Source organism: Athene noctua, chromosome 13 (genome assembly GCF_965140245.1).
Source record: "Athene noctua chromosome 13, bAthNoc1.hap1.1, whole genome shotgun sequence".
NCBI classification, from domain to species: domain Eukaryota; kingdom Metazoa; phylum Chordata; class Aves; order Strigiformes; family Strigidae; genus Athene; species Athene noctua.
This window is the reverse complement of record NC_134049.1, coordinates 1,426,989-1,449,236: the sequence shown is the minus strand read 5'-3', so window position 1 is coordinate 1,449,236 and position 22,248 is coordinate 1,426,989. Positions and strand designations below refer to the sequence as shown.

The following is a 22,248-nucleotide window of genomic DNA, read 5'->3' as shown; positions in this document are numbered from 1 at the left end:
ATGCGCAGTTATTCTGCATGCAGCAAGGCATGATTTATTTAACACTAAAAAAATCATCATGTTACATGCTTGATTAAAAAAAAAATAAGAGTTTATAAATAAAATTATTTTGGAACAATTTTACCTGACTTATTTCACCTTCTAGTTCAATATTCTAACTGTAAGGATAGATGTCCTGTTCTCTAACTTAAGACATACATGACAAATATTCCTACAATATTAAAATAAGAATCAGTCCACTTCAAATTTTAGGGTACAGGAATAAGTTTATATTTAATATCATATAGGAAAATATGTAAATAAAAATATCCAAGAAGCTCGTATTTGCTGCTGAGCTTTGAGAGTAAGACCCTAATAAACCAGGAATAAAACTTTGTTCTCATATAGTGATTTAATGATTCAGCAGAGTATTTTATTGATTTCACTTGTTTTCAGCCAGTTTATTTCAGCAGTTACTTTGGGCAAAATTGAGAAACTCCGGGAAAGTGGGATCAGGAAATTTCAACCATGACTAGATTAGGATGATGCAATGAAACACAATATATTTCAAAGAACTAGCCACATACTGAGTAGAAATAATCGATTTTCAAATGCATAAATATTTAATAAAATAAATCACTCTGAAGAGCACACGTTCAGATATGCTTCCTTTTTACTTTCTTATCTCCTTAAATATTCTATCCTAAATGTCCCAAACAAAAAACCCCAAAAGAATGCTGCATTTAAATGTAATGCCTATTTATATCCCACAACAGCTTGATCCACACTACAAGCAAAAAATAATTACTTGGGGTGGAGGAGCACACTATTTGTCGTTTTCCAAGTTGCAAAATATTGTACAATATTACATCTCCGATTTACATGGTGACGGAAATATATAGGCCTTTTTGATCACTTCAGAAAAAAATAAATATCCCTATTTTTTTAAAAATATATATACTCCCGGTTTTAGCTTCAAACTGACTTTTCAGAAAAAAAGTTCAAGCAGTAAAAAAATCAATTACTGAAACCAAACTTAGCTGATTAAAATAGTATTCAAAAATTAAATCACAATATAAATCAATCCATTACCCTAATTGTCCTTTAGGTATTTGTGAATGCTTAAAGGCAATAGTAATGTATGTTTTAAAATCTACACCTGTATTTAATTCTTAAATTACTGTGACTAGGTTGTGTGGCCCAGCTGTCTGTCACTTCATCCGACTGGGATAATGACATCTGAAGGAATGCCGGGCTTGTTTGACTAGGAACACAAAAAATGAGGTGCATGCAAATTGCACACAATTACGTATGTCAGCTCAAACCCGTGTGTTTCCAAAAGGCCCGGAACAGACTTGGCAGATAGAAGTGAACTCAAAGGCTATTGCTATATATATAAAATATCTCCCAAGGATACCAAATGTGACTGCAGTTGTGCAAAGACTCATTGTTCTCTGGACATCCCGATGCTATTTACAGTCTTTCAGGCTATGTGTTATAAATATATCTGGCACTGCCACTTCAAACTGGAACTTGCAACTGAGATTCATAGACTTAAGATTTTAAGGCTGTAACAATTCATTACAGGCATCTAGCCTGATCAAGGTGACAGTACAGATTTCCATCTGGACAGTCTAAAACCCATTCTGAGAAATTCTGCTTTGATATTCTGAGTTCCAGAAACTATTATATGCTAGATCCATGATTTCCAGACTTCTCTGTTGCCAGCCTACTTCCATGTTCACAACTTTAACCTTTTTGCAAGCAATCTAGTTGAAAAAGTAGTAATTCAGTTTCATCACTACATAGTCACAAACCCTATTGTTAGATTAAATCTAATAGCTACCAAGTTGCTGTTCACAAACACATCTGTGATCAGACAGTAAACAAAGATCAATTTCCTTTCACTAACTTAAACTCTCTTTGGGGGCATAAATTTCTTAACCTTCTGCTGGATTCCTACTGATCACTAACCTGTTTCTTGAGTTTCTTTCTGAAGAACTCATACTTCCGCTTATAGTCCCTGGAGTAAGGCACAGCCTTTGGGGGAAAAAAAAAAAAAAGAGAACGAAAAAAAAATTACTTGAGATGCTTGAACAATTAATATAAACTAGTCTGCATCTGTGAAACACGGACCATGCACTTCAGTTCTCAAACAGGAATACATGTTCTACTAAGTATCAGGGGAGACTTTCAGTTTATCAATACACAGACAGGTCAGAACATCTGGAGTGAGAGGCACTTCTTTGTTCAGATCATTTGTTCTGATCAGGTCTGCAGAGTTTAGCCTGCACTTTACTATGACCTGATGGGACTGACTAAGATCACTGACTGGCCCAGAGCAAAGTGATCAAAATGCCTTTGGTTACTTACGCAACGCATCGTCTCTCCTTGCTGTATCATGAGAGACCTGGCTACAAACACCTCTATTTTCCATGAACAGAGAAGGTTGTTTACATATGTGGGCTATTAATAAACACAGATATCAGCTGAACACTAAAACCCATCTATAATTATAATGTGTACCATCATTGCAATTAGTCCTGGTAATTTTGCACTTCAGATTAAGTATCAAGGCTAGATCATTATTTTTCAGTTAGAAATTAATTTCATTCCTTTCAAAGCCATTTTGTTGTTATTGGGTTGGTTTGGGTTTTTTTGTTTGTTTTTTTCCCAAGTTTACTTCATTAATTGAACAAGCTGTATTTGGACACTGTGGATAAAAAAAAAAAGTTTCTTACCCACTTCAAATCCTCCCCTAGTCTATAAGGAAACTTCACTACTCTGGGAACTTATTTTTTCTTTCTGGCATTTAAAGACCATTTCCACAGAAAGCTTTCTAAACAGTCTTTAAAAAGAAATAAAAATGCTTTGTTCAAACATCCTGGAAGTTTCATCTTCTAGACTAACTGATAAATGACAAGAGTTTGTTTTCATTCTAAGAATATTATTGAAAAGATGTGTAAAGCTACATAAGGAAAGCTTACTGGTCCAGTTATTGCCACATTCTGCAGTCGAGGATCCTCCCACTGTGTTTTCTTTGTATCTGCAAGACATTTCTTAATTAGGTCCATTAATTTAGATAGTGTTCAGAAATAAAATTGAGTGGGGGGAGAACACTACATCGTACATACTGTGGTTTATGAAGAATATTCTTCCATCTGTGTGAGTTCTCTCTTCCCACCCTGGCTGTAAGGAGACACTTTCATTACAAATTTCTAACTGTATAGTTGGGGGCATTTCCCCCCTCCATGTACTCACAGCACTGGAATTCAAAATAGAGTACCTTTTGTATTGCACATTTTCTCATCTACAAAATTCAATAGTGCTAATTTAAGTATTTAAATTGTATCTGCAGACAAAGACAAAACAGTTTACTTACTGGTAATGGGCCCAGGTCTACTGGATCTAAGGAAGTCTTTCTCCTTGGATGGGCAGAAATTTTCAGTCTCGGATCTTCCTTTGAAAACAAAACAAGCAGCATGTTAATTTTGTTATTTTGCTTTCATTTTTTCCTCTTTATTAATGATTGTGTAAAGAATACACCTAGTACCAAGTAGATAATTGTTGCAGATTCTGCAGCCAGGTAGTTCCTTGGGGATTCTCTAATTTCTTCTAATGACCTATCACTTCATTTACATATAGACACATATACACACACACATTAAAAAAAAAAATCCCTCATTCAAATCAGTTTCAGTGTAATTGAGTTGAATTAATCTTTCCACGTGGCTTCTGGCATACCTTGCACTTTTTGGGTTTGGTGGTTGGGTTTTTTTGTTGCTTGGTTTGTGGTTTTTTGGGGTGTAGGGGGAAGGTGCGTCTGTTAAGCTCTTTCCATAATCCTGAAGAAATGAATATTCATTTTCAATCAGTTTAATGCACTTCTCTGTTTCTCCTTCACCTGACAGTAACACTGATCTACTCTTTAAATGCTTAAGTCCACCGATTAGCACTGCCTAACGGTGTGCAGTGCCACTCTGTGGAACTGGAGCTGTACAACTCCCTCATCCATAGTACAGGTGCACCTGGCCTGCTTGCTTAAGAAGTCACAGAAATTTGTGTTGGTCGCCGTACCATGTGATAAATTCAAGGCGATGGATTTCCTGATGAAGGTCAGTTTACAAAACTGTTTTCTTAACAGTGCATATAATTGCAACTGTGCTAGCTCATAACAGAAGCGTCCTTTAGGAGATGCTTTACATCTGCAAAGCAGATTCCTATATACATCAGTATTTTCTTCCTTCCAAGCTAAACTCTCCAGTCCCAATACAGTTTGTAAAATTCATAATGTTCTACTCATGGTAGGTATTTTAAATGACAGCATTTTTATTACAGGTTCCTTTTTTTTTTAATCTATTCCTTAACAGACATCTACAGAAGCTTGCTGAAAGCAGCAAAGCTTTGACTTGAGAGGAACTAGAATTTCAGTCCATGAGAGTAGTTTCCCATTACCCATGTTGTAGTTTTGGTGTTGTGGTCAATAAAGAATGGTCTCCCATTGGGTGCATGTCGGACTTCCCAGCCTTTAGGGAGAAATCCTTGCTCCATTTCAGGCTGCTGCTGAGAAGGCTGTTGTGATGAATCACTTGATGTTGCTTGTGGTTGTCTTCCTACAGAAATACTCTGCGCAGCTGAAAACTGACCCGTTTCCACAGCAATCTATAGTAAATGACAAAAAAAAATTCAAATCAAAGCCCTGGAGAACAGTATCTTTTTTCTATTATCTGTATTTTTGACTCATGAAAGCAGTTTCATAAAGCAAGTGCCAGACAGTACACAGATTTCTTTGGTTTAATATCAACAACACTGACCAACAACCACTGATTATGCTACCAAGTAGTCTTCCAGGCTTCACATTCACCTATCACTCTCCACAAGGCTTCTTTGGTACATTAATAGAGGAGTCACTTGCTACAAATATTACTGTTTCTAACTCTCCTTGCATTCTCTCAGATTATGCCTTTCACATGTTCTATTTTAAAGAGGTCTCTAACCTTTATTTCTGTGAGATGTTTAAAATGTTAAATGAAAAAAATTAATAAATTAGAAGACAGACAGTACCTGTACAACTGGCTTTATCCAGGTAGTGGTTCTAGAATTGTGATCTATATAATATGACCTCCCTTTTTCATCTTGTCGTTCTTCCCAGCCTGGGGGTAGTCCAGATGAAGTAGGCAGTAACTAAGTATTAGTGATAACAAAAGAAAAACAGTTAGGAAAGCTATGAAACTGACTGTGAAGAGGCACTCCGCTGTCAAATTAACACAACAGAACAAAACTATAACCCAAAAGATTCAAAATTTTCACAAACTGGATAAAACAGAAAAGCAGTATTTAAGTCCTTACTGAATAGTATGAAGTGACAGAATTTTTGGGGGTTTAGTTTGTTTGGTTTTTTAAATTCAAGTTCCTTATATAAAAGGATTCATTTATATACTTGGATCAGGCATGGCTGACCCAGCCTAGTGCTTCTGGCTATAACCTCTGCAGTGTCATCGTGAAAACACAATGTAAGGATGGTAGTAGAGCTTTTAACTATAAAACAGTTTGAAAAACAAAGCTCTTATCATCCTGGGAAGATCACTTCCTTCTGCAGACTCTATCTGTGCATTAAGCTGATGTTAAACCAAAACCACAAAGGTGGGACATAAAAGCTTTACAACTGAACTCCAATCTGCCTAAACTCATAATTGCAGTTTTGTCAGGACAGCTGCCAGAAGCAAAGGCCAAATCTTAATTTAAAATATCAGCACATAATACATAGTTAGAAGTTTCACTTTAAGAAAATGCTTCAGCTTCTCTGCTACACAAGCCTGTGGGTTTTGGAAGATGACATACCACTGGATGTGCAGGCTGCTCTTCAACTCTGTATGTTTGCAGACTACCTCTTCTGCTGGAATGGTTCTTGAAGCAGTGAAGAACAAATGACATATTAGCTATTATTGCAGCTTTAAGGATGGCAGCAGTCAACAAAGTTTATCACACTTGTAACTATTACAGTTTTCATCTTGAACAAAGTGTCTTGTTTGGTTTGAAACGTCAATTTAATGTAGTATTTTTGAAACTCCTGTTTTAACAGTGCTAGAAACATTAAGTTCACAGTGTCTGTTATAACCTTGAAACAGAACAATAAAGAGGCTTGTGAAAGTTCTGAAAACCTTAACAGATGTTTTGGCACTTAAAACTTTAGAGTTAATTGCAAGCAGTTACATTACAATTGAATTTACAGTATAGAACTTACTCCATTATCTTGTCAGTAGACTAAAGCCTGTGATATATTAGAGCTAACACAACTTTTCAAAGAGTAGATTAAGTTAACAATGACAAGATATGAGAATCTGAGACATCCAGTTTGAGAAGAGTAATTCAATCTCTGGACTTCGCATAAGTATCGACCTTCTGCCTAGAGCCATACTTGGATCTCATCTGCTACAATTAAGCAACTGTATTCCATCTTGCTCCAGCATTTCCCCAATTATTTCAAGGATTTTTCACTATGTGCCCTCATGGAACACTTCATTAATTATTAAATTTTTAAGTTTTGGGGGACAGGTGATGGAGGTGAAGGGAGGCAAGACTATCATTCTATCTGGCTCTTACAAATAATTTGATCAGCCTGTTCCTTTCCTTAGGCCACCCAAGCAAGTTGAAATTCTCTTGCTATACACAGGATTTAATAGCAGAGATCAAATCTTGTTACTCTCACTTCGCTGTTTCCTTCAACACAAGTGATGCCTTTGTACAAACTTGAAAAAACACAGTCAATTCTAAATGTGAATTTGGGCAAAAATATTAGAGGTATTTCAGAACAATGAGAAAAATAATTTACAGTGTAGGCTGCTGACTGGCCAGTAGCTGAACTTCCAGAGGTAGTAAGTCTGGTATTCAGTTCTTCTGCGAGATGGGTCTGTATATCACAATTACTCTGGGAAGGAGGTATTTGAAGGTTCTGATTGCTATACATTGTTGCCTCGTCTTCAGTTATAATTTCCCAGCTCTTTAAAAAGAAAGTAAAAAAAAAATTTAAGTAAAGTAGTTCCAAGTTACAAAGAGTTAAGACAAGCTTTTTGACTAGACTGAAATGCAAGTAACTTTTTAGAAACATTTAGACTGTTTTTACCTCGGGGGAATCTCTGTTGTCTAGATTTTCTGTATCCTCTGATATCTGCCGCCGGTGAGTGAACACATGCTGGGCCTCCAACTGCACACTACCAATATCTGCAACAGCTACGTTGTCCCTGTTGGGGGAAGTCAGCATTCACTGGCCATATTTTACCTTTCAACAGTTAAGTTAGGCTAACAGCAAAAACATACATTAATAGTCATTCTGGTAGAAGAAAAAGAAACAGTCATGAGCTCTAAAAATTCAACTGTTTAAAAATAATAAGCATTCGTGTTAACATGAAGTGTAAATTAAACTGAAGAACCAGACAGCATTCCAGGTATTGCTTTTGTAATTCACATGTTAAGGAAAAAGAATAAACTAAAAAAATCAAGGTAAATAATTTAATGCAGTTCCTGCTGGGAAGGAGGAATCTGGCTTTGGAGCTGGAAAATATTTTCCTTTCCATTACTCTAGTTATTATCTCTTACAGCTGCAACTAGTTGCTGTTTGAATGCACACTTCCAGAGAACAGGAGGAGTACTGTGCAGCTGAAGTGACCACTACCCAGTGACCATTACACAAGGGCTTCAAGATTAAGCTATGGACAGCTCTCTACTAATTCTCAAGCTGTTCACTTTCTCGTTCTCCTTGCTTTCAATGTAACTAGAGTGAACTAGTTACACTAGACACTTGAATTTTCAGGCCAGAAGACATACTGAGCTGTTGGTCTTTTCCACTGTGTTCTTCTGAATTCATGATTGACGTAGTAGGTCCTGCCGAGGATGTCTTGCCTCTCTTCCCAGCCTGAAGGCAGTGGAGGAGATTCCTGCTGCTGCTGCTGTGGCTGGCTAGCAGCGTCTGGTTGGTCCAATATAATCCACCCAGGCTAAGAGATATAATATTAACTATCTTTAATATTGCTGATGTTGAATAAGTATCTCAATTTGTTAAGCCACCCCCCTTTTAACATGCAGTTCCACTGAGCCAGTAAGACTGGCTTTGGGTTTTGTTCTATTTCTTAAGAAGTAATAGGACAAATTATGCATGCAGAAATCTTATTTTTAACTCAAGTTCCTTAAAAGATATTTATTAGCATCAAGAGGTTTTTATTCCAGGAAAATAAACAGCATTTACAGAATAGATTTTTAAAAGTAAATAAATTTCATTTCATACATATGCTGCCAACGTTCTAGTCAGATAAGCATACCATTTGGGAACAAAACTTAACCACAGCGAAGGCAGTAATGCTGATAAGAGTCGTTTAAGTCTTGAAAAGAAATCCATTGATCTAAATTGGATGTGCTTACAAAAGATTACATTTGTAAAGCAGTTAAGATTAAAATATCCCTATGAATTGGAGAGATTGAAATTATAAGACCAGCAAGATGTCAGCATCTGGCTAGCTGGGGTCAAACAACGTTGGACAGCAGTAAAAATATTGGGCATTGATACTTCCATTAATTCTAAAACAAGAAAGTTATAGACATATGGCAAGTCAGTACCAGAACACCACCAAAAGCCTAAAGTAGGTTTTATTTTTCAGATATACTGACAAAAGTCACTCCTTTAGTTATAAAAACTGCTCCAGAATTTTTACCAACTTACAACTTTTACATAAAATACAAGCAACTGCTTTTAGGTCGTTTGTTTCTAAAACACTCTATAGCTTAGTGATTCCTCGCCATTTTTACTGTAACTACCCCTAATAACTGAAGACACTTGCTAGGGTTTTCACCAATAAATACATCTTTTCCCACCTCTAATTCTTCAGCCTGTTCAGTGGTTTCTTCTTCAGACCCGTTGCTTTTAGGTAAGTAAGTCATTTTTAATCTGAGGTGGCCTTTAACTCTTGATTTATGGCTGCAGAAGAGAAAATAAAATGTTCTCATTGTTCACTTGTGAAATTGTTACCTGGAAATAAAATAGCTGAAAAGAGAAAGTAATGTACTATCTTACTTTACAATACAATAGTTAAGGTAATTAATTTCAGGGTATTACCATGTTAACAATTCTTACTCTGCCTGAGCTACTGGGACGGTAGGAACCTTATTATTAATATTCCTGTCTGATTAAATGCAAATATGAGCAACACTGAAGAACGTGCATTAATAATACTAAAGCATCTAAAAGTTATAAGATCTCAAGGCAGAAAAATGCCTGAACCTGCGGCAGTATCTCTTACTACAGAGCATTGCCAAATTCATGTGGTGGTCATTACAAGAAGAGGTCAGATCCTTAACTAACAAACCATTGAAGTCAATTTGTGTAGAGACAATAAATATTATTCTTCATTCATTTACAGGATGGGAAATGTTAAATTCAGAAAAACAGAAGATCAAAATGAAACTTACAATCACTCTGTTAAAACCACTGATCTGTTAAAAATCAAGAAGTGGACAATACTTATAAAATACTTCTGCTACTAGCACAGCAGGGGAAGATCTACAGAGCCCACATGTTCTGATGTTGTTGCTAAACTGGAACCTATTATCTGACAAATGCTGACATGCATTTTATGTATTATTTCTCATAAAAGTTGTTAAAAACTGCTCAGATTTAGGTTAAGAATTTACATCTTAAAAACAAACATGAAAAGCGTAACACTAATATCAGTGTCAAAGTGTAATCTATCATTTTAAAAAAATTCTTGGTTTCCTAACACAGGTCTTCCCAAACTGAAAAGCTGCTTAACGTTTAAGGGTTTTTTTATGTTTATAACCAAGGTCACATGAAACTGCTTACATGAAACAGGCAAACAAAAGAGATCGGAAGGCAGGAAACAATTTCAAGTTAAAAAGGGATAAATGAGTTACGGCATAACATTGGTCACGGATTTCTCTGTTCAGCAAAACAGTAAACTGTTCTGATGAAATTATAATGCGAATTATATCATGGCCTGAAGAAAAATGGTTTATTTTTAATAATTAATTGAAGTATTTAAACAAATGCTGACTTCTTAGTAGAGCCACAAATACATTATTCCATTGATGCTCAGATTTCTTTGATGAAGACAAAAATTTAGCCAGTGTTTACGTATCTACAAGTAATTACATAACAGCATTGTTTAGATATGAAAGCCAGAATTTTCATGTGGCATTTACTAACCTTCTGGGATGAAGAACAAAATCCTTAAATGTATATGGTCTCTCCATACTTGGGTTTTCTGTCTGGAATAAGAAAAGTTTTTTCAAGAAAAATCTGTATCAGACACTTAAGCAAAACTATCATAAATGTACAATTAGTTTCTTTAAAGAAAATCTTATGACATTTTAAGATTTCAGTTACAGGTTTAGGTACAGTAATGGCAATACCAGCTTTAATCTTAGTAATAAGACTAACGCCCCAGTTCAAGAAAAAAAACCAAAACCTTTCAGTGTATATAGTTTCTAAAGTGCAGAAAAACCCCCTGTTTAGCCTGAAATTAAGAAACAGATTCTGAGTTCTCACATTTAAACGATCTACCATAACTCTTCTTCCCCTTGGTCAGTATCTTTTCCGAATTTTTTTTATTTTTATTTTTTTGTTTCACAGAACATACCTAAAAAGCCATTTCTAGCTTTATGACTCAGGGATTAAAAAAAAAAATATCACAGAAGAATCCATTCTAAGAATATCTGTGTTCTGATTCACAAAAGTGAAGTTGCTCAACAGAAAGCAGCACAGAGGTAACCAGATGTAATTTTATAAATATACATCCCAGGTACAGCTAGAGAAATATACATGAAGGATCATTAAAGAAAACAAAGATATTTACTTATCAACATAAATATTTATAATCCATCTGAAGTTCTGCAATTCTTACAGAAACATTTGATTTTTTACTAATATTGTATGTTTAGGAACATTTGTAAATCTAAGTTTGGTTTGGTTTTTTTTCCCCCCCTAGCCATCTGTAAATTCTGGGGAGTGACTCCAGGCTCTTGTTAATGAATGTATTTTAACTGTTTCAAGAAGTATACTGTATAAGATGAGGAAAAACTTGCAACTGATATATATTTAGGCCTCTTTTAATTAAGCACAACGGTACATGATGCAACCCTCAAAGGCTGAACTAACTCCATAACAGTATTTTCAAGAAATACCTAATCTGTGTCAACATTTGATTGGCAAGAAACAAAAAACATTCCAGTATCTAAAGGTCAGACACGATTAAGTTCGAGATTTTAGAATTTTATTTGGAACTGCTGAGCTTTCTTGTGAAAAAGTCCTAAAATTAAGCTAACTAAATTTTACTGAATGCGGTAACTGTTACACCAAATCTCAGAAAGAAAAGTGGTCTCTTGTATTTCAGACACCTCAGTGTAAACTCTTACTAATACAATTTAGAAATACTACACTCAAGTTGAAGTGTTCCACCTTCACTGAATTAAAGTGCAGATCTCCAATCCTGTAGTGATGCGTGTTACAGTGGTGTTATCTGGAAGATCAGGTTCTATACTTATAAAATTAATTGTCTTACAACTATGGTAAATACCTCTTTGAAAATAAAATTAAATTAAGCTTGGGTTTTGGTTTTGTGGGGTTTGGGGTTTTCCCCCCTCCTCAACATTATTTCTACCAACACACACACTGTGGAAATACATCACAGAGAAAAACCAAGATATTATCTTCTTAATCTAAATTTTATAATTATTTGTCTGACTTTCCAAAAACAACAGTTGCCTTGTATTAATCCAAGTGTAATCTAGCATTGAATATATTTTGGTTTTGGAAAGAGCAAATTTTTATCTGCCAACTATCCTATCTTGCAGAAGATTTGCCCTTTTAACATGTCCCTGATTACCAGCTCTTTTTAGTTACGAACACTCTGCATTTGCATCATATCAAGTAAAACCAAAACTGCATGTAATAAAGAATTTATAAACTCATTTTATTTATCCCATATGTATTTACTTATGTAAATGAGAGACTTCCAAGAAATCCACCTATATTTGGGCCAATAATGTACAATGGATATAGATGGTAAGACAAAGTAATTGAGAACAAGGAACCAGGAAGCAGAAATAAAGAGGAGACGGGGAAAAGTTGATGTCTGAGGAAGGTAAGAAAATAAGTCATGAAAATAGTCAAGTGAAACTAACTCAAAAAAGAAAGGAAATGCACCAGTATCTCTAAAAGACTCCAGATACTGCTGTCCAGTTTATTAGTGGGAGGTGAAAAGAGTCTTCTCCAGCGGGACGTTACAGCCAGGCTCTCCAACGCCGCTGCCTGAGGGAGAGGAGCTCGTGTGATCCTGACCCCAGCTACAGTGGGGAACGGGACATGTCTGGAACTACTCCTGACACGGTTCTCCCCAGAATGAACAACTGCTCCTGGAAAGGTTTAGCCACAGTTGTTATCCTGACTTTATCTATCCTATCAGTTGCTGATAAATCCGTTAATATTTGCTAATGTTTTGAGACTCCAAAAGAAAATGAAAAGGCTTATTTATTTCAATGTTCTTGGTGATATTTCTTTAAAACTAACAATGTGATTTGCACAAGAAATACAAAAACTAAAAACCAAAAAAGTACAAAGCAGCACTCGCTTTATTTCCCACTTACCCTCTTCTGTATCTGTTTATGGGAATAAGGAATACTAAAAGTAAAATTGTAGACTTTAACAAAAATATTTTAAGAAATGTGACAATAATTACAATTTCTTCTTGTCTTTAACCCTGTTTCAAACCTTGCATTTTTATTCTTGAAAAAGCTAAAAGCACTCAACTCTCATAGCAGCAGAAAGCAATATCTAAACACAAGGTAACCTATATTTTAAAAAAAAAAAATATCAGCACTTAAAAATCTTCTAGCAAATCCACAAAAGAAAAACGAAACAAAAAAACCTACAGAACAGGACAATTTAATCACATATCATCAATACAGTTAGCTTCCTTAAATGACTAATACAGTTGCATACAGAATAATTTTTCCCTTTCACAATCTTAAAACAAAAACAAAAAATACAAACCGGTAACTGATAAAGAGGAATATCCACTTGCCCAAGAAAATCATCTCGAGTCTACAGAAAACAAAAAACAAATTAAAAAAACCACAGTAAGTTCAAAGTTGCAAAGTGATTTTAAAACATTGTTCCAAAGTCCTGATAGTTTTCTAAGAACTTAAATTATAGACAATAAAACTTGCTCTGTATAGAACGAGTTCTGACTGACCCAACATTCAGAGCCTTGGACAGTTCTGCCTTCCTCAAAATAAATGAAGTTTGAGGGAGCTGGGGGCGGAGATTTGGTTTTTAAATCACAGAGACTAATGCTAATCAAACAGGAGACAGTTCATCAGCATCAGGGCTAAGATTGTCAGCATTTCCAGTAGAAGCATCATCCTGAAGGGCAAAGAGTAAAGACACTTTTCCCTTAGCTGTTTTGGTAAAATAGTTGTCTGGGTGTATGTTTAAGCAGCTGAACATTTATCACAACTTAACACAGAACTAAAGACCTTCCTCCTAGGAACGCCTACAGTTTGTATAAACCTAGACAGCTGTTTAAAACAGGAATAAATATTTTTTTCTTTTCAAAGTAATACAGCTACTATCAAAAATAAGATGAAGGAAAGTAAGTTTCATCTGTGATAAATGCTTTGGAAGTTCCAGCAATTCCAGTGGTCCCCAGCCTGGGAGCAGGAGCTTCAAGTCTGGCATCTCCCCTGCCCCTGCCTGACATTCCTGCTGAGACATGAACAGGTGCTAAAATTCATTATAACTATGAAAAAATACCATTTGCCTACAGACATCGTGAGTTTAGTTTTATCAACTATAATCTGTAAGATTCTGCCCTGACTTGGATGTCTGGACTGTCCAACGACAACCACGCTACGAATGCGGCAAGTACCAGGGGAGGGACTAACAACACGTGGTATCATTATACGGTTTGCTTTTGATCATCCATTTTTGGCTGTCAAAAGAAATTAAGATTTTAGTAATTTACGTGTTTGCCAATAGTCACAGCCAACAGTCAAAGCACCTTAGCTGACTTCTTACTGGAGCATATGCCGAGTTGTTTCAAATTAATTTGCGATTTGAAAGCCTTTGCGAAGCTCCACAAAAGCAGGAAAATGTATTATACGGGTCATTTAACTTGAAGATTTTAGCACACTGTCTGCATACTGAAATCGAGAGGGCATGAAATTTTTAAAAGGTATGTATAAGCCTATGGCATTTCTCAAAAATCTACACTGTAGCAAGACTACCCTTTTTTGCACAGACAAAGGAAAGCCTTCAGCACTGTAGTCTGTGCAGCCTCTGCATTTCTAGTGTTCCTGATTTTTCCAGCTAACAAAAGCTTTGGTGCCTATTCTTTCCTAAATCTGTCGGTGTAACACAAACTCTTATTCAAACTCATCACCCAAGGATTTTGGTAGCCTTCCTCCATAACACTTTCCACAGTGAGGCTCCACACCTCACTGACATCTACTCCCTCCACCTCAGAGCAAAGCCGTGGGTTCCACCTTCCTTCTAGCACGACCGTATTTTTGATGCCAGTGTTTTACAGTATGAAGACTCCAGTCCAATTCTACTCGGTTTTTTGTCCCATTGACAGCACTCTTCATTCAAACCGCTCTGACATTAAAGGCTACAGGTATTTCTTGAAGCAGGTTTTTTTTCCCCTTACTAATTCCAGTACCTTTTTTCTTTAGGTCTGTTGTCCTAAGTTTATCCATTTCATCTTTAAACCATTCACGTATATGGAGAACCAGAGCCTCACATTTGTATAAGCTCCAATTTTTATACCTCCAAAAAAGCACAACTAGACTGCAGAGCTTGTCATAGACTAGAAATCTAGAGATATATAATTAAATTGAATTTGTGGTTTATATGTGTTATACTCAGATTGCAAGGGGAGGATGGAAATAAAAACAGCCGTATTACTCGTTCACAAACTCATCTGAGATAGAAAGCTACGACAGGTTTTCATACCTGAAGAGTCTGAAGCGTCTCTGAACTACCAAATGAAAACTGTCTGCATTATTATAGACCACAAGCTTCTGGAAAAATGTAACTATCATTTTTGCCTATGAGGTTCTTTTTAAAATGGCACAGCACATACCTTAGACATGTTAAAAGGCTTCGTATTTGTAAAGTTCTTGGCAATCCTCAAATGGAACATGCCTTTCAAATAAATTACTGGAATGTGGGACAAAAGTCTGCTGTATTTTAGAAAACCTCAGAACTTTGTGTTTGTTACCAGCATTATTTTAGTACAGGCTCCTGTTATTCACTTTATTATTCTGCTGTCTTTCCTGCTATTTTTAGCAGAGCTAGCCTTGATAACCAACCTTTAACAGTACTTTCTCCTCCAGTCAAAGAGTAAAATCTTCCAGTGGAGATTTTTGTTGACCTCCAAACAACTAATACATAGATCAGATAGCAGGAATGCTCTTCAGCAGTGTGCCTCACTATGACAAGCTGACTAACTGCCTTCAAAGAAGTGCCAAAGACACTCTGAAACACACATCACCAACATTAACAATTAAATGCCAGTGGAGTGTGCAACTGTTTGGATCTCTGTTTCATGAGAGCACGCATCCAGTTTTTTCAAGGCAGACAAGTGGGTCAGTTGTTAACTTTTAATTTCTTAACAGCCAGAGAACTCAAACGTCCTGCTTGCCAAACCGTAAGTGCATAAACCTCAATTAATGATACAGTGCTAACAAAGAGGCCTTTTATTTTACTGATTCACTGGTTTAGTCTATAGAAAGTTATTAAAAACATGTGAGGACAGACAGCTGCCGTACACAATACATTTAAAGAACTCTAGTGCCATGCCAGAGTGCTCGAAGAGGAAAAGCACTGAAAGAACATAACCCAGTCCAAAACTCATTTTCATCTGTTTTATGAATATACAGTTAATAAGCCTTAACAGTTAAGATCGGGGATTTTTTTCTGCAACTCCCATAAGAAACTGGCTAGAAACAGATTTTAAACTGACATGCTTATCTGAGTCACACACTTCAGAACAGTATTGAGGTTGCCTGTAATTTGTCAGGTCTGAAGACAGTTAACTGAATTTAATGCCCTTTTTAATTGCTGCATTCATCACATTGCCTTTTGAAGCAGTTCTTTTATAAGACCAGGGTGTTGAAATAACAGACATTTTCTCTACCAGCTTTTGTGACTAATTTTTGTTGGAGTACTATCCCAGGAATTAGAAGCTAAGTATAGTCAGGAAAAGACTGGAAATAAACACCCAGCTAGTTGTGTGTAAGTCGGTCTTCACACAGAAATCCACAGCTGTATGGCAAAATGAGAAAGCATACAGCTTTTATTGGAGGGAATATAAAGTATCAATTCAAATTGAAAAAACAAACAGTGATACTATCGCTGCTTAAGAAAACAGGAGCTCAACAGATCCCTTATAAAACCAACATTCTTCTTGCTTAAACACCCAAACATCGACATTAGTTACAAGCTTGATGAGAATTTAAAAACAAAAAAAACCCACAACTTTCCTGAGCTACACTAGAAACGTATTTTTCTTTTCATGCTGTGCTAGGTATATTATTTGGTTCTCTGGAATTCTAAATCAAGAAAAGCGAGTTCTTTTTCTTCCATAAAATACTGCCACCATATGCTATTCATCACAGGAAAATAACAGTTTCAAAACAGCAAAATTCAGTTATCATGCGAAGAGGTTATGAATTTCATGGATTCTAAAAGTTATGTTTTCTCTACCATGCAAAGCCATAAATACTTTGTTGCATGGAATTCATTAAGTCACAGTCTCCTGCGTTTTTAAGGGAGAAATATATTGTGAGGAGATTATTTTTCTTAGTGACATGTAGGCATTTCTTTTTAGTTGGCATCTACGATCAACTATCTGTGATACTGAAATATAAGAACCTATCAGCATTTTCAAAACAGAGAAAATACCCACTGTTAGATCCATGGTTATTATGCAACATATGTTTCTGCAGGACCTTCAGCCCTGCTGGCTGCTTCAACAGCAAGGTGTCAGCATAACATGCCTCAGCAGTTTTACCATCTGTTTAACAGACAGCATTTAGAAATGACACCTCAGTTATTTTCACTAATTCTCCCTCACTTCCACAGATACTTGCAGAGAACTGCTTCTCTAAAAAGACCAGAGCAAAAGTGTTGTCTTTTTTCTCCATTTATAGCTTATACTTTTTATATAGAACTAGAATCTTACAGATAGCTTCCTTAAAAGTTTAGTCTACAGTGATTTTTTAACAACATTCATATATTTCTTTACTCAAGGTTTGCTACTTTGAGAACTTCACCTTAAAAGTTTATTAACAAAGCAATTTAAGAAAGCTTTTTTTTGCATACAAGAACTCACGTTCACATTGGTCACAGGCAGACAAGAAGTCATCTAACTTAACCAAAGCACAACAAACAGAACTAATCAAGTAACGTGTATATTTTATTCATCAGGAATTTGAGTTCTGTTGCGTTTATGGACAAATGTGCCAAATAAACTACTATATAAAAAGCAGGAATATTATATTTTATGAAAAGTCAAGAGCTAATCCAGATTTGGCCTCCTGTGTTACACCAGCCAACACTCAAAAAAATTTCAGAAAACACTAACAAATATTGAATTTGATACTATTTTGACTAAGTCACTCCTGACATTGAGACAGTTAACCTTGGTATAAAAACATAAGACTTTTACATCTATTTGTGGAGTTTTGTGCCAAATCTTAAGACTTCAAATAAAGTTTGAAAAACAAACTCTTGTAGTAACAAATCTAGGTGCACTTTTACTTTCACCAATTAACACTATAAAGCTTAAAACACTCAAAAAAATTTAAAAGCCTATCAAATATTAAACTGCACGTGTAATTTGCTCCCTGAAATGAGCAACAGATATACTAGATCTGACAGATGTTCATCACACTGGCTAATTAATACACTCAGCTGGAGGACCCAAAACAATCATTTTTTTATTATTCAGAGCAAGAAGAAACAAAGAGTTTGGGTTGGGGGGGGGGGGGTGAGGGGTTTGATTTTTTAAATCAAACTATTTGCCTCCAAAAGGCAGACAGGCAATTGGAGAACCTCTGCATCATGGTCTCACTCCTGGGAAGTTCATTAGGTCCAGTACGGTGGCATACAGATCCACAAAATCAGGTTGGGCCCAGAAGCTGCTTTTTCCAGCCCTAAATATAATCCTGAACAATCAGCCCAGGCTGTACAAGTAACTGATGCCTTCAAGAAATTTCTGTGAGCAGAGACCTACAGCAGGGCTGGATGCAGGCTGAATGGCCTCGGCCTATCCACAGCTAGCCCAGCAGTTTTCCAAAGCATTGTCTACTGTTCTCAGCTACTGCTGATCCAAACCCAACACGAATGCAGGAACCGCCCGTGCCTTTGCATGAGTGCGCAGCGGGCAGCTGCTGCCATGCACACTGCAGTGTCCCATGCTCTTCTCAGAGCCCCAAGCCCTACCTATTAACCTCTCCCTAAACCTCCTGCTGCCAGCCCTAGATGTAGGCAGATGACCTAGCTACAGCAGAATAGCTATAGCACAACTTAAGGGTTTGTCTTAAGCCATGCTATGCTGAAGTTATAAACCCTACCTGCATGGACTGACCTTAGACGCCTCAACCTCTATGACACAAGACAATTATAACACAAAGAATCCACCCACAATTACTTTAACGAAAGCAGTATTTCAATTTATTTCAGAAAAGCTCAACAACATTTCTTAAGGCTACATTACACTTCCCACATTAGACATGGGTTTCACTGGCCTATTATTTGACAGATGTTAACCACTTTGGATTTATTCTTTGTAAGCTGAATATTTGTCCCAAATCAAACCTACCAGAAATAATCATTACTACAACAACTGGCTAAGATAGAAACTCTACTAAGAAATAACCAGAAATCTCTTTATTCAAAAAGCCCTCGTGCTTTCACATTGCTGAACAAGGCCTTCTCCCTTATGCTAGAAAAATCACAGATAGCCAGAGAAATCATCTAGGTCTAAAAGAATCCAGTTCTATGTTTCTTCCCACATTCCTTACTGAGCAGCCAAGTGTCCCATTTGCATTTTAATATGCCCTAACTTCAATGACTCCAATTCAAGTTTGTATGTAATTTCAGCCAGGAACTTGCTGATGTCCTTCTGAAATTCTGTTTGCTTATGTTACAGTTGATACAGCTGAGAGCAGCCCAAGGTCTCAAACAATAATTGCATCTATCCGTAGACTTTTCAGTTTACTGTAAACTGCCACGAAAGAAAAAGTTATGTACTCTATTAAAACAGAGGTGATTATAGATCCATAAACTAACACTGAAATGAGCTACAAATATTTTGCTGGCTGCATTCCCAAATCAGCATGTTCTGTTCGTCATAGGGAGCGAGGAAAAACGTTCCCTTGAAACAGAGACACTTAACAGAAATGCAGGGCAGTCCCCTTCAGACAAGGGCAAAAGTCAGTCATAAGCAAATGACTCGCCTGAAAAGGCCAGTCAGTTTTGCTTGCTTGTTCAATCTGTGAAATTCATCCGCTTCTGGAAGAGGAGAAAACACGTGTTGGAACAGAGAAGAACACCCTCAGCCCAGGGTGAGGGGAGAACTTGAAAGAGCATTTCTACCATTTGATCCCAGGTGGCTGCAAGGGCTGCGCAGGCACCAAAGAGCCTCGCAGTCAGATTAACGCTCCGGGTAGCCTCGTGTCCTTTCCCTGGTAATGGCCAAGAGCAGATCCGTAAGGAAATAATAAAAGCAGCAGTTAAGAATAGTACTTCCTCTGATACATCCCCCAGGTTTTAACGAGTAAGTGGTCATAAACCTTTTCATCCTGACGTTAAAATACATATTGAGAAGTTAAATACTTCGATAGATCTTTCTTCAACTTACCCAACCTCGTCTTGAAATCCATTTCTACTTTTGGTATGCACGACATCTTGCAACAGTGAGCTCAGCAACACATAAGAGAACATACTTGTTTTATAAGAGTAGACTAAGTTCACCTCCCCTGCACTATAGTTTTATAAAACTCCCCTTACACCACTTTCCCCCCCCCGCCAAAGCTGAAGAGCCCTGGGTCTACTTAGTGTCTCCTCACACAAAACTTATCCCAATCTTGTGACCTTCCTTGCTCTTTTTCTAGTTTTGCTATACGTGCTTCCTGAAAAAGGATGACTACAAATACACATGCCATGCACATATGCGGATTTGTACAACCCCATAGTAGGGGTTTAGATTTTGTTAATTTGTTTCATAACAAATCCTAACCTTCTCTTTGCCTTTCAACTGTCAACAAGATTTGAGCTGACATTTTCAGAGTCACTCACCATGACGTAAACGATTTCCTGACCCATATGGTAGACCATTACCACACATACACCATTAGCTGGTTTTCCTCTGTGTGCAGTACTCGGCATTCATCAACACTGATTTTCAAATTTTTCTACTGTCTAGTCACTATCATGAGATTTTCTGCAACTTCCGAGGTGACAATTTAATTCTCACTTTTGCTTCTTATCTTTTAATTACTTGGCATCAGTGAGGAAGCTTTTTTTCTGCACTTATATACTGAAAGCATTTTTCAGAACTTCTGCTAAGGGCTCTTATCAAATATTTTGAAAAGCTCAGTGTCCTGCATTAACCAGCTCACCCATCTCTGTATGTCATTGCTGAATTTGATTTACAAGACAAAACTTTTTATCAAAGTACTGCTCACTCTCCCTCCTTGTAAACATCATAAAATACATCATATGTCTACTAATTCTATTCTACTTACTCTTTCTTCCAGACTAGCATGTTGTAGTAGCCTGTAGGTCCATCCCCTTTTGGTAATTTTAAAATATCAACATGCTACTTACTATCTTCCTTCAGTAGGGGAATCTAATAGATTAAAACATAATTCATTAGAGTTAGTATTTCAACAATTTTACAGCTGAGCTTCTTGGCTATTTTGAGGAGAATACCTATAGGTACTATTAGTTTTGTTAAGGGCTTCTGTCTTATGCTATAATGCTTACAAAGACCATGATTTCTACATCACCACAACCTTTTCCAATAAATGTTTTTAACCCAAAGTGTTGACGTAATTTCTCAGAGAAAGCAAAGAGGACATACCATTCAAAACAAGAATAATTATGGCAATGATCATGGTATTGTATCTGAAAGCCTGCAAGTTATTTGGCTAGTCAGGAGTAAAGGGAAGAGTATTACTTCAAGATATTCTTAAATGTACAGTAAGCCTTAAAAGACAGAATAACTATAGCTTGTGGCTACATTAAAGCAGCCACACCATCAATGCTTCCCACTCTCTCATGGTAGATTAAGAGGACATGAATCAACCTGAAGGGTGGAGAATTAAATATTTATATAAGCTGTTTCAGGAGCCCTGCTCTGCATCATTTCACAGTTTTAGTTCCTCCTTTCATTGGCGTGATGAACACACCTAAACTCAGTTCAGCTGTAGACTATAAACAGAATGAGGTTAATCATAATTTGTGCAGAGCACAACCAGATAAAACTCCTCCTTAATATGTACATGTAGTGCTTGCTTATGACTGCAAAGTGCTAGAGCTCTGATATACAGGATTATTCAAGTATTCTGCTACAGCCCAGACACTCTTCCTTACAGCACGATCCTATTTTGAAAGTTACACATGGTTCACTGTTGCCAAATACAACTTGCAAAAGTGACAAAAAAATTTTAGGGATGAAGCCGATACCAAATAATATTAATTCATTGCTTCCTTTGCCAATGCTTCCAGGTAACAACCGTTCCCAGCTAGTCTTGGCTGCAAGGTTTATCATGTCTTTTGTGTGTAAACTTTTTCCCCCTGACAAAGATTGCTAATCAAAAGCTAAAGGCATGAAGAGAGGCAGAGAAGCAGCAAGAACTCTGCATTTAAGCATGATGGAAAATAGAAGAAATCAGTACAAAATGTCAAAGCACTACAGGTCACTTTTATAAAGGATGAAAGTAGGAGATCACCTACAACTAATTATAAATTGTTAATTACCGTGATTAACGGATCATTTCCACTGTCTTCCCTTTAATGCATACCTCAACTTCTAAAATTTGTCTGGCACAATATAAATAGTATTATGTGATTTAAGTCTAATGTAGTTGTCACCATGATTCCTCAGAAACACACCACCTTCCTTCCAACCCCCGCGCCCTGCGACTGAGCTCTCCGTGACACAGCAATGTGCCACAGACAACCCGTAACAT

At 36.6% G+C, this 22,248-nt stretch overlaps 1 protein-coding gene across 8 annotated transcripts in view; it reads right to left on the bottom strand.

Moving 5' to 3' along the window:
• NEDD4 (NEDD4 E3 ubiquitin protein ligase) overlaps positions 1 to 22,248 on the bottom strand; it is a 59,839-nt gene that overhangs the window by 11,005 nt on the left and 26,586 nt on the right. For 5 of the 8 annotated variants that reach the window (XM_074916833.1, XM_074916834.1, XM_074916836.1 and 2 more), the window contains 13 exons: positions 13,037 to 13,087; positions 10,193 to 10,254; positions 8,845 to 8,947; positions 7,804 to 7,973; positions 7,103 to 7,220; positions 6,812 to 6,979; positions 5,821 to 5,886; positions 5,044 to 5,163; positions 4,435 to 4,641; positions 3,362 to 3,439; positions 3,114 to 3,168; positions 2,967 to 3,025; positions 1,954 to 2,019 (listed from right to left, as the gene is read on the bottom strand). In XM_074916833.1, coding sequence (XP_074772934.1) covers positions 1,954 to 2,019; positions 2,967 to 3,025; positions 3,114 to 3,168; positions 3,362 to 3,439; positions 4,435 to 4,641; positions 5,044 to 5,163; positions 5,821 to 5,886; positions 6,812 to 6,979; positions 7,103 to 7,220; positions 7,804 to 7,973; positions 8,845 to 8,947; positions 10,193 to 10,254; positions 13,037 to 13,087 — 1,323 coding nt within the window. The remainder of the gene's footprint in view (positions 1 to 1,953; positions 2,020 to 2,966; positions 3,026 to 3,113; positions 3,169 to 3,361; positions 3,440 to 4,434; positions 4,642 to 5,043; positions 5,164 to 5,820; positions 5,887 to 6,811; positions 6,980 to 7,102; positions 7,221 to 7,803; positions 7,974 to 8,844; positions 8,948 to 10,192; positions 10,255 to 13,036; positions 13,088 to 22,248) is intronic. The other 3 variants (XM_074916831.1, XM_074916830.1, XM_074916832.1) reach the window with 3 other exon arrangements.